The sequence below is a fragment of the Gouania willdenowi genome, chromosome 9 (genome assembly GCF_900634775.1).
Source record: "Gouania willdenowi chromosome 9, fGouWil2.1, whole genome shotgun sequence".
Lineage (NCBI taxonomy): Eukaryota > Metazoa > Chordata > Actinopteri > Blenniiformes > Gobiesocidae > Gouania > Gouania willdenowi.
Genome location: NC_041052.1, coordinates 30,270,392 through 30,283,036, shown reverse-complemented (window position 1 = coordinate 30,283,036; position 12,645 = coordinate 30,270,392). Strand labels below are relative to the sequence as shown.

Here is a 12,645-nt window from a genome sequence, read left to right as displayed (position 1 = left end):
ATTTTAGGGTTAGGGTAGGTTTACGGTAAGGTTTAGTCTTATGCTGCGTTCACACCGAATGCGTCACGAAATGTTCATACGTCCAGACAAAGTCAATGGATAGATGCGTCCCAGATGCTAAATCTTTCTAGTGCGGCGTTGCGGTCTGATCCACACGTCAAATGCGTTAGCCCTGCGAGCGCGCTCCCGATTTTATGCATATATGCACATTCGCAAGAGTCTCCTGCAACCGTTTCGCATGACGAAAGCCAATCAGAGTCTTTGTTGACGATGACGTCAGGTCGTCAACAGGGACACCGGTCTGTTCACCCATTCAATCATGGAGTAGAAGCTGTGTGTGACCACCTGAAGCTGTATGAGAAGACCTTTATAACCGGGACCACACTAGGAAGGATTTGGCATGGAGGAGAATCAGCGAGGAGGTGGTAGCAGCAGGTAAAAGTTCTGTCTGTAGTTCTTATCTTTGAAAGTCGGCACTAGGCTAGGATAGCATTAGCTGCTAATCACACCGGCTTTTTTCACTGGTGGTTTATGTTTATGAGAGGAGAAAAAAGAGCGCAGCTCCTCACTTCAGCAAGCAGTGAGAGTTGGATGTGTCGCTGGTGGGCGGGGCTTTGCTTCAAAAGTGAGTATGAAGCGAATGGGGACATTTCTTGATTCTGCAGACCCTGCTGTACGTTTCGTGCGGCATATTTCATGTCCGGTGCCGCAGAAGACGCATTTGATGTTTAACGCAGCATTAGTCACGCAACCTAAACTGACCAATGACTGACCTATCACGTCACCTAAACTGGCCAAATAGGGGTACTGCATAGAATGCTGATATATTGATATGGCAACTGTACGGATAGCCACTACCAAATAATTATGCACATTTACAGATATTGTACATGATTTGAGTGATAACACGTGTTATAAAGGCTATTTTGCACAATAGGTGTGGCTTGGGTACAAAAAGTTTGGGAACCATTGGCCTAAGCTCTGCCTATCAGGCACACTCTTACACAGACACTCTTACTGACTGGTTAACCTCTGAATCACAGACCGTCTGTGTCCCAAACCCTTTGACATCATAAACCTTAAAGCTGACACTCACTAATTTATTCAAACATTTATTATCTGTGTGCTTGGTTCTCTTTTGCCTCTTTGTGGGTTTATATTTTAATTAGTTTGTGTGTTGTTTTGCTTTCTTCTTAGTTTTTGTCTCCAGGCCAACAGGGGGCGTCAGAGCAGCTTGACGAATCCCTGCAGCTAGCATTAGCTTCTACTGCTCGGTAATGTGAGTAAAAAGTGAACCACACACACGTTTATAACTCTTTTTCTTTGAGCTGAAGTCTGGTGTTGTTGTTTGATGAGGTCCGAAAGTCACAAAGCCACCGAAAGGAGAACCAAACTGGAGTTTTATAGGAAACGGCTTTAGTTTGGTCAACAGAATCAGCAGCTGCTAGCAGAGCGACAGTGCGGTAATGGTTCACCTGGTGATCGGGTTAACTGGTGACCAGCTTTAAACGCTTTGGGAAACAGCACGCTTTATCCTTCCCTTTTCTCCACACGAGCCATCGCACTGAATCAAGTGTTTGTCCTCATTGTTTTTTAATGAGCTAAACCTTTATGAAACATTTATTAAGCGCTACTCATCAGTTTACAGTCATCGGTATGTTAATGGTTCAAATGAAGGAAAGCACCATTACAAGATGCTCCTATTATTATGTATTTATATATTATATTTTTATGGCTCTTAACGAGTCAACAGTAGATATATCACAGCGGTAATAGCAGTATGATTTTAAAGATTTTACAGATGAAACTAAGCACACACGCTCTACCTCCTGATTGTTGAGCTCAGGGGCCTCATTTATAAGCTCTGCGTACGTAAAAAATGAAAGCGTACGTCACATATAAGCAAACTTTGCGATTTATTAAAAAAACCTGCCGAGGTGAAACGGGAAACTCTGATATCAACAGGAGAAAGATGAAATTAAAGACAGCTCTGTGAAATTAATAGAAATTGTGTGAAATAATCGAACACATTGAACATTTCACAACACAATATTTGAAGGATGCATTTGCAAAAACGGAGGAGGAAAAAAATTATACTGACGCCCGCAGAGAGTGAGTGACGTGCGCGCGCCTTCAAATACAGTTTTATATTAATAATTATATTAATAATCAAAATCACATGATCATTGCGCAAAACTGAAAATCAATTGGCTGCAACTAGCTGTTATAAAAAGCAACGCCCTCACAATGCGTAAAGAGGAGTGAGGAAAACGATCGAGCTGCTGCGGAGTTTAATTAATTTTGGCACCCTTTATATTTCCTACCTTGAGTCTCTCCTCCCTGCTCCCTTTTCCCTCCCCCTCCCCCTCCACTGCTCTCCCTTTTTATATCCTCCCTCTAATAAAAGATTTCTTACCCTTCCTTAGGGAGGGCTGGTGACAAAACATGCATGCAAACATGTTGACCTTTGACAGCATGTGCAGACAAGAGAAAAAAAAAATAATAATAATAATTTTGGCGCATGTATAGTGCATCTGTGTGTTCCCCAACTCCGGTACACAGAGGGGATCCCCCTTCAGCTTTTTGTGAGGCTGAGTTCCGCCCGTTTCCTCCACCTGTTGAACGTTCTTCCTATGGAGAGTGATCAATATTTTCTGCTCTGCTTTTATGTTGATTGTTTATTTTTCACCTGTCACAGTCTGATGAGGCAACGCGATCTGCCTTTCTATCATTCGTAATATTCACTGTGTCACCAAATTACGCTCTCCTGCTTGTGTCCACCTCAACAATTGATACCTCCACCTCACATTGAGTGAAATTTGTTTCGGTCCACCGTGGAATTCCTATTAGTGAATATTCATTGAGGGCGTTTTATGGGCACCATATGGGTGGAGTAAGATGTTTCTTCACTTGCGCCAACCTTCGAGTTCATTGTGATTCATAAACGGAAACAGGCGTGGGACGTACGTGCGCCCTCGTTTATAAATCGTAAAAAAAAGATTTGTACGCACTTCCTGGTTTTTAGCGTACGCCAGCTGAAGTGTGCTTTAGGCACACTTTTATAAATGAGACCCCAAAAGTCTGTAAATATACCCACTGACCAAATAACATTCAGATAAATGTGTTTCCACCTCTAACGTTTGACAAAAGCAACTGGTCGGTATCCATGGTTACAGCTCCAGGTTTCTGTAGAGCTAAACACTTTTATTTTTAAATGTTTGTGTGTACAGGATGGTTCGACAGCAGCTGAGGACCAACAGGTGAGGACTGACTTTAGTAAGAAAATTAAAACTATCATTTGTTACCTATTTCTGCTGATAGCATTTCAAATTAAAAGCTTCTCAGTCTGCACCGTCTTCTGTGTGTTTCCACAGAACGCAGGAGACTACAGTACCGACCAATCAGGAGATGACTTCAGATGGAGGAGCTGAAAGCCTAGAAGGTGATCAGAGCATCACATTATTATTATTATCAATAATGACATGGATCAAAACAAAGAGAGGGAGCACAGAGGGGTATTCCATAAAGCGGGTTATGTTCAAACTCTGAGTATGTTCAGGCTCAAATGAGGGAAACTGAGTATCCCATTCCTGTAAGCGAGTTCTTAGTTTTTCTCTGAGTATGTCACCATGGTAACATTCTCCATGAACTGAACCTGCTCGCTGGCAGGTTTTGTCTAAGAAACCCAGGGTTTCTACCTGGCTCCGCCCACCTGAACACAGCTTCTCGAGGAAATCTTTAATTTACCTTGACACTCTTCTCTGACACACATTTGTAACATCACGCATCGCAGACGTGTGCTCACGTCATTACTAATGTTGTGTGCTGCTAACTATTTTTTTGCAAACTAGTTTACTTTAGAACGTTGGGGATGCAGAGCATTTAGGGGAAGGCACTGTATGGTTGATCTGCATTAAAACGCCTACTGACGTCTTTTGTACAGTTCCCTGGATACAAACCTGTGGCAAATGTAAAGGGTTACATGTTAATTTAAAGGAATACACATTTAAGACTGAACATTTGCATTATTACCTCCGCCAAGTGCAGAAGCGGCGTGAAGCACAGAGCGTTAAGGTTTTACCCTCCGTTTGTCCATCTGTGTGTCTGTGTGTTAACAAGATAACTTTAAAAGTTATGAACAGATTTCGATTAAATTTTCAGGAAAATTGATAAATGGGACAAGGAACAGGTGATTAAATAGATACTGTATATGTACCCCGTTCCTTTTCCCATCCACACTGTGGAACTTCTGTTAAACATTGTTTTAGAACACTGATGATGTCATCAACAGTGATGTCATCAGTGTTCCAATTAGAATGTTCTAACTGATGATGTCATCAACGGTGATGATGTCAGAATTATAGGCTATGCTAATGCTAAGCTAATGCAGTTCGACACTGGCCAGCACCTACATCCTCACTTGCATTTTCTTTCTCCCTACTGCTCTGCGCTTATGTTTTACCCTCTGTCTGCTTTGGGTTGCTCTAAAAATCAGTAAAAATTTAAAAAAGTCGATGTAAGCCTCTTTTGTTTACCAAAATTTAATAATCAAAATTTGTGACCACAGGGAGCTACAGTCCCAACTCTACTGTTTCATAGACATACAGGCAACCAGGATTCACTGCTGCTCATTAGAGCTCATCAGGATTGCCTGTAGAGGGCTCTACACTAACTTTTCCAGTGGCACAGAATTTGGTTGCACCCTTTTTTGAATTGGGGGAGGTACTTAACTGGCGTACTGTAGTTTTATATGAAGTACAGATTGACAGTGACTTGAGATACATTTGCTTAATGTTTTAGTGTCAATATTAAGTTTTTCTGCAACAAGCAGCGGCTGAAATAACAGGCAATTTATTTTATAGAATTTGAAAAGAAGACGTAACATTTAAAAAAAAAAAAACAAGAGCAAAGCATAACAACAGGTTACATGTATTGTTTTTTTTTATTTTGCAGAAATGCTGTACTTGAATTGAGTTAACAGTAGCATAACCAACTTAGCATCTGCATTGCTTCACCTCATGGAATTAAATTCAGAGGGTCCAGTTCTTATAGTCACTGGTCAGGGGTCTGCAACCTTTACTCTACAGGGAACCATTTAGCCTCATCTCACCTGGATTAAAGTCCAAAAAAGCCAAAAAATGCCTTCTCAATGAAGACAATACAGTGTAATAAATTCTATACAGTTCAAATTATATAGAATAATGTTTGATTTGATTTATATTGATTATGTAAATGGAAACTTAAAAAAAGTTTAAAATAAAATAAATTGACATCAAAAAATAAAACAGTATCTTGCATCTTCAAATGCTTATGCATCTCAGTTTACATGAACACAATGTTATATAAAGAAGTTTTTTTCTTAAATAATGTATTTGAAAGGCTACAAAAAGTAACTTGATAACACATGATCATGTGGTCAACAAATGCTAATTACTAATGTCTTGCCAGACAAAACATGCATATTTAACCGGCACATTTGTGATTAAATGAATTTGTTCCCACACAATTAAAATCTCTATTTTCTTCCAGAATAGTGTTTTTGTTGGTTTAGTTTTCTTACCAGGGATTTAAAACTTAAGGTTAGCCACAGGTGTAAGGAAAGTTGATGGTTTGTAGATGTTGCAGGAGGTGAATTAGGAAGGTGCTGAGTCATTGCACAATGTGATTTATTTTAGGTTAACAAATTGTTATATTTTGATTTTATTTGTCATTAATCATGAATAGCCTCTCTAAAAAAAAACAACTATTTCAATTGTTTCTTTGTTTTTTTTAAAGCTATTGGGAGCCAATACAAAAGAGTCAAAGGGCCACATTAGGCACCAGAGCCGCAGGTTGCAGACCTCTGCCCTGGGAGAATCACAGCTGAACATCTGGCCTGGCATCATAGTCCATCAGGTCTGGTCCCTCCATGCTGATTCTGATGAGCGTGTACGCTCTAACGCTGAACTCAGCACGTTCTTCATTTTTATTGCTGCCTTCGATGTGTAGCACATTGGTGTTTATACTCGGTGCATTCACCGTTGCATTACCTGCAGAAAAGTTACGTAAGCGCGCACCGTCTTCTCACCCGCAGTGCGGAGCGAGAGAGAGAGAGAAGTGCACTCTGTGGGACGTGGCAAAGCGCTCAGCCGCTTTGTCCAAAATAAGGTCACTTTACGCACTTGCACGGATGCGACCAGATAAAACTTTCTTTCGCACACACTGAAAATATACTACCATATGCGACTATTTTGGTCGCAATCTCGAGCCCTGCTGTACATGCACCCGGCCATCACTGTCTTTATAGCAGCTGCAGCGGGAGGGCTGTACAGTGTACACTTCCCCTTACATTTACTGGGGCCAAATGAAAGTGGAATACTCCTTGAATTTTAAATTCTAAGTACATTTTGAGTAAACTCATCCTTTAGTAACTCTGTAAGTTGATCATTTAAATCGTAAGTACAAGTGGAGCTGTCTATGAAAAGTGCTGTAAAAATACAGCTGTAGAAAAAGTGATCAGCCCTCTCAGTGCTGCCCATGGCTCCTCAGACACTATACTATATACTATTCAATTTATTCCCTGGACTTCACATCACTTTAGCAATAAAGTGACCAAAAAGTGCGACTTGTAATAACTTAATAATAATAATTAGTTTTATTTAATAGTGCCTTTCAGGCCACCAAAGGACACTTTTAAATAAAAACAGAATAATAAAACAAAATAATAAAAACTGTGCAATACTTTAAAAACAGTATAATACAACGGAAAGAAAAGCAAGTTAGGTGAAATTTGGGATGAGGATATACAGAGAGTGGGCTGATTGGAAGAGATTTTGATGGTCTTGAGTCTGGATTTGAAGAGGGGTAAGGTGTCGATGTTTCTGATGTCCGGGAAGAGGGAGTTCCAGAGTCTGGGAGCAGAGCAACTGAAAGCTGTGCTTCCCATGGTGCTGAGACGGGCAGTGGGTACAGTGAGATGGATGGAGGTTGAAGACCTGAGGGAGCGAGAGGAAGTGACAATATGAAGGATATCAGACAGGAAGTGGGGGGGGGGGGCAATGTGGTGGATGGCCTTGAATGTGGTCAAAGGATGGAGTTCCGGTGATGATATGGGTTGCAGTGTTCTGGACCAGTTGGAGTTAATGGAGGGATTTGTGTATGCAGACCGGGTTATATTATTGATGTGGAAGTGAAATTATAGTGAGCTGTCAAGAATGACACCCAAACACTTGACCTGAGGAGAGAGGGACACGGTGGAGCTATCAATGGTGAGGGAGAAAGCATTCGTTTTGGAGAGGATGGATTTGATGCCAAAGGAGGAGTTCTGTCTTATTGCAATTAAGGTCAGGTTTACTGGACAGATAGAGCTGGGTGTCATCCGCGAAGCAGTGAAAATGAATGCCGAATTTCCTGTAGATATTGCAGAGCGGAAGGAGATAGATGATAAAGAGAAGGGGACCCAGGATGGAGCCCTGGTGAACACCAGAAGTGAAGGGTGGAGGGCTGGGAAGTGAATGTTTTGAGTTGGATGAACTAAGTGCGGCCTGAGAGGTAGGAGTGGAACCAGTGGAGGGGGGTGTGAGTGACGCCAATAGAGGAGAGTCTGTCGAGGAGGATGGGGTGAGAAATGGTGTCAAAGGCCGAACTCAGATCGAGGATGAGGATGGAGATTAAACCGGAGTCTGCTGCCATGACGAGGACATTGGTGATTTTGATGAGTGCAGTTTCAGGGCTGTGGAGGGGATGCAAACCGGATTGGAATTTTTCATAGAAGCTGTTTTGGGTGAGGTAGGAGTGGAGTTGAGAGGCGAAATTTTTTTCTTAGAGCTTTGAAATGAAGGGTCTGAACCAGGTTTTTCAGAATGGGGGTGATGACTGCAGATTTGAAGAGAGTGAGGACGATTATCAAGGGTGATTTAAGCGACTATAGTTGCTAAAGTGTCGTTCTGTGTGAAAACCTTTATAAAAGGCTCATATTCCCCAAACACCTGCTTATTTCACCCATCGGGGTAAATGTATCACTCTCTTCTAGGTGGTTGCCATGGTAGTTCATGTAATCTTTAGTCCATTGATGATGGCTTTTTATTGCGCTCGTGCACGTAAGTAACCCAAGGTTTATATACTCAGGGTTGATTGACCCACTTCATACCAGCTGTAATGGAATCGGATACACAGAGTTTACCATCGTGGGGTATAGTAACTCAGAGTTTATGGATAGACTGAAGGTGCGTTCACACCGAACGTGACTGAAGTGACTAAAGCAACTTGATTACATTAAAATCAATGTAAATGACGCAACCTCAAGGTATCTCTCCTAAAGTGACGTGACGTGTAATTTGAAGTTGAAAAATCTGAACTTTTTAAGCGACTTCAAGTGACAAATCCCTCGTCCTTCACTGTCTGTAGAGCGGAGGCTCCAGCCCCTCCCTAATCCTTCCCGCTTCAGTGCAGACGGCTGCTGTGGAGGCTGTACAACTTTCTCAATTTATCGGGGCAAAATTAAAGCGGTTCACTTGTTGAAAACCACAGTAACTACTGATCATAACATATTCTGAGGGAACTCATCCTTTAATATTTCCATAAGTTGATCATTTAAACTGTAAAAACGGAGCAAGAAGGAAAAAAAGTGATCAACCCTCTCTCTTCTTTCTCTCTACCCTGTCACCGGCTCAACACACACACACACACACACACACACACACACTGTTCCCTGGTGATCGTGTCACTGGAGCGATGAAGTGATGGAGTGACCAAAAAGCACCACTATGTGCAAGCGACACATCAGGGGAGATGGAGGCTACTGTAGCGCTGCGGTCGCGTTCGGTGTTAACCCACCTTCAGAGTTTGTTGAACCTCCTTTCTGGAATACTCCTCAGAGCTGTCTGTGACTGTGATTGTGTATACATCATACATACAGCCCCCAAAGAAAACAAACAAATTTACTCATCAGTGACATGTTAATCAGGTATGAACCTAGCAGGTCTCTCAGATCTATGGACACAGGTCAGATAGTGGAGACCAGAGCTCACAGTAAACATGGTGATGCTGCTTTTAGTTGTTATGCTGCAAATAAGTGGAACAAACTGCCAGCAGAGTTGAAGTCAGCATCTAATGTGAACATTTTTAAATCAAAGTTAAAGGCCCTTTTTTTCTCTACTGCGTATGATTGAGAGAGATTTTAGGTCATGTTGTTGATATAATGTGTTTGTTGATGATTTTAATTGATTTTACTGATGATTTTAAATATTGATTTTAAACAATTGAATGTTTTATCATGTAAAGCACATTGAGTTGCCTTGTGTATGAAATGCGCTATACAAATAAATTTGCCTTGCCTTGCCTCCAAAAACAAACAAAACGACAGAAAAATACATAGGGTTACTCCAAACATACATAACAATAAAATTTCCTCCAAAACAGGAATATCTTTGGGAATGCTACTGCTTTACTAGAAACACTTTAATTTACCTTGACACTGTTCTCGGACCATACATTGGTGACATCACGCACCTCGGATGTGCGCTTGCATCGTTAAAAATGTTGTGTGCTGATTTACTTTTTTGCACACACACACATTCTGTACATGCACAAAAACAGCATTTTATTTATACATGCATTTGTGTCCTGAGGGGTGGCGGGATCAGAAGAACCTCCCACTGTAAGCCCATATTCTCTTCTTGGCAGCTGTGACGGTGTTACTTTTTCCCTTAGAACAGGCCCATATTCCCCAAACATCTGCAGGAGAACTTCTAGCTCCATCGGGGTGAAATAAGTTGCTCTCTTCTGGCTCATTGCTATGGTAGCTCGTAGTATCTTTGCTCCATTGATGATGGCTTTTTATCTCGCTCGTGCATGTGAGTAACTCAAGGTTTACAGTACATACTCAGTGTTGATTGACCCACTTCATACCAGCAGTAATGGAACCGGATACTCAGAGTTTCCCATTGCAGGGTGTGTTGAAGAGTTTATGGATAGACCTTTCTGAAATATCTCTCTGGTCTATAAGGACATCAACTGTGCTGATCTTTGTGTTTTTTATCAGACAATCCTCCTCCTGACCAGCCAGGGACAACAGAGAGGACGCCCTGCGACGCTCTACCACGCTCTCTGAAGGTCACCATTCAGCAACGCAACCAGAGCCGAGAGTTCGGAGCGTCGGAGCGACACGCCACAGGGCCACGTTGTCACGTGTGTGAGCTCACCTGTGGATCCATGAGGGTAGAGAACCAAGTCACAAGATAACACACAGACACACGCTCAGCATGCTGATTGGTTGAAATGTGTTTTCAGGACTTTCAGGATCACATGGCCGGAGCAGAGCATGTGACGAAGCTGCAGAAAGTAACACAAAGCCTTAACACACACCTGCAGGAGAGGTACGCACGCATACACATACACACACATACTGTGTCTAATGCTTCTGTTCTGCCTGTAGGAGACGCTGGTGTGAAACATGTCAGAGTCACTTTAACGGAGACATCATCATCCATCGACGCACAAAACAACACAAGGTGTGTGTGTGTATGTGTGTGCGTGTGTGTGTGTGTGTGTAACCCATGTGTGTGTCTCAGGTGTGTAAACAGACGTGTCGTCCCTTCTGTTCGGTCTGCAAACGTCACTTCAGGTCTCCAAGGAAGTTTGTAGGGCACATGAAGTCTGCAGAGCACAAACAGACGGTAATACACACACACACACACAAGGGGTTAAAGCTCCTGGTGGGGTCCCTAGGTGCTGCAGGAGGTTCAGGAGGAGGAGCTGATCACTGTGGATGCCGTGGGCTGCTTCAGAGAAGAAGAAGAAGAAGAAGAAGTAAAGGAGGAGGAGTTAGATGAGGTGGAGGTGTGTGAAGAACAAATGGAGGAGGAGTCAGACAAGGAGCTCAGTGACATCCCTGACGGTAAATCACATCACACACAACACTCGCTATATATATACAGGTTGACTTTGTGTTGAAGAAAGACTTTCCTGCAAAGCTCCGCCCATTTTCTCACAACCTTCAACAAAAATCCAAAACTTCAGTCCATTTACAAGTGTTTTCTATGAACCAACCCATCACATACACATCGTTCATTAGACACTTCATCCAACCATGACGGACTCACTAACACAACATGATCATAGTCACACATTCATTACAGTAACGTGATAAAAGTAAATGAAAAGCTCTTTACTGCCACAGAGGTTAATTCTACAACATAATGTTGGTTTCATCTATGGAAATATATTTATGGTTCTCTCAAACTAACTGTAAAAATACACAGACTTCTGTTGTACTACACTTACAGTATATTAACAGTATTTTTACAGTAAACTGATAGTGTATATTTACAATATAGTTACAATACATTTGTGATGTATATTCTTTAGAGTATGCTTACAGCGTATATTTACAGTGCATTTACAGTGTATATTTACAGTATGTTTACACAACACTTGGACTACATTTACAATATATTCACAATACATTTAAATAGCATATTTACAGTAAATTTATAATATGTTTACAGTATATTTAGAAAACATTTGCAGTGTATATTTACAGTGAAAATTTAAAATACATGCACTCCAGATTTACTCACATTATAATATGAGTAGTTTACAGCAGCAGGAGTTCCTGTGAGCATTATTTAGAATGTGAACAAGGAGTGCTTCCTGTTGTTGGGGTAAAGAGCATCTCTTTAGTGTCATTTCATCGTCTTTTAACTCACACACAGCCACTTCAGTCAGGATCACTTAAGATTTGGCGGTAAGGCTCTGTTCTGGGACCTCTCTGCCCTTTCCAGCAGCAGCGTGGAAAGCCCGAAGCGAAGAGAGCTCCCATTTGCTTTTCCATGAGCTACATGGAGAGGCATAAGCAGAGAGAGCGGTCAGCAGAACCCCCTCAAACAGAAGCACAGATGTTTAAATTGCAACAAAAGACAGTTTAAATGCAGCACTTAGACAGACACTGTCCTAAATAACACTGTGTGTGTGTGTGTGTGTGTGTGTGTGTGTGTGTGTGTGTGTGTGTGTGTGTGTGTGTGTGTGTGTGTGTGTGTGTGTGCTTGCGTGCGTGTGTTTGTAGGAGAGAGTTTTGTCGTTCCAGTTCGAGGCTTCGTGTGTAAACTGTGCAAGAGGTTCTTCTACAGAGAGACAACAGCGCGACGCACACACTGCGAGACACACACACACCAACTCAACTTGCAGGTAACACACACACACACTCAGCGATGGCATTGACTGCTAACATATTTATTTGTTTAGAGTCACAGAGCAGTGAGGAAGAGGAGGAGGATGGAAGATGACCACAAGCCTGTCGTCTCCTGAGTGTGTCTTTGCGTTTCTGCGTGTGTGTTTTACTTAACAACTTTGATGCTAATAAACAACAAATAAATAAAAAAACAAATATTATTGCTTTGTAGTTCATCACTGTAGAATCTTCCTTTCTTTTAGTTATTTATTTATTACCTATGTATTTGATTATTTATGTACTTATTTATTTAGAAACAGAATGAGTTGTATTTGTATATACTTAACACAGTGCAATAAAATACAACACAGTAAAATATTTAAAAAACAGCACTCTCAATAACACAAACCAAACATGACAGACATTACAACAAGACTGTTACAAACAGACCAGTGGGCGCGCACTGTAGCTGTTCCCACTCAATGTTCTTGAAGCCA

At 41.5% G+C, this 12,645-nt stretch overlaps 1 protein-coding gene across 2 annotated transcripts; it reads left to right on the top strand.

Annotated features, from left to right (window-relative positions):
* The first annotated feature begins 1,183 nt into the window (after positions 1-1,183).
* On the top strand, positions 1,184-12,369 carry ciz1b (cdkn1a interacting zinc finger protein 1b). Of its 2 annotated transcripts, none has more exons than XM_028458590.1 (10): positions 1,184-1,279; positions 3,231-3,260; positions 3,375-3,442; positions 10,022-10,197; positions 10,270-10,355; positions 10,415-10,490; positions 10,551-10,655; positions 10,708-10,876; positions 12,044-12,165; positions 12,223-12,369. In XM_028458590.1, coding segments are annotated over exons 1-10 (897 nt in total). In that variant the 5' UTR covers positions 1,184-1,277; the 3' UTR covers positions 12,286-12,369. The 2 variants fall into 2 exon arrangements, with proteins under 2 accessions (XP_028314391.1, XP_028314392.1); XM_028458591.1 differs by having other exon boundaries at positions 1,219-1,279; positions 3,231-3,276.
* The last annotated feature ends 276 nt before the right edge of the window (positions 12,370-12,645 follow it).

What these genes read in the sequence shown, in the direction of transcription:
- ciz1b (XM_028458590.1), top strand. An exon ending in CAGCAGCTGAGGACCAACAG is followed by an intron (nt 3,261 to 3,374) that starts GTGAGGACTGAC and finishes GTGTTTCCACAG; the next exon opens with AACGCAGGAGACTACAGTAC. An exon ending in GACGCACAAAACAACACAAG is followed by an intron (nt 10,491 to 10,550) that starts GTGTGTGTGTGT and finishes TGTGTGTCTCAG; the next exon opens with GTGTGTAAACAGACGTGTCG.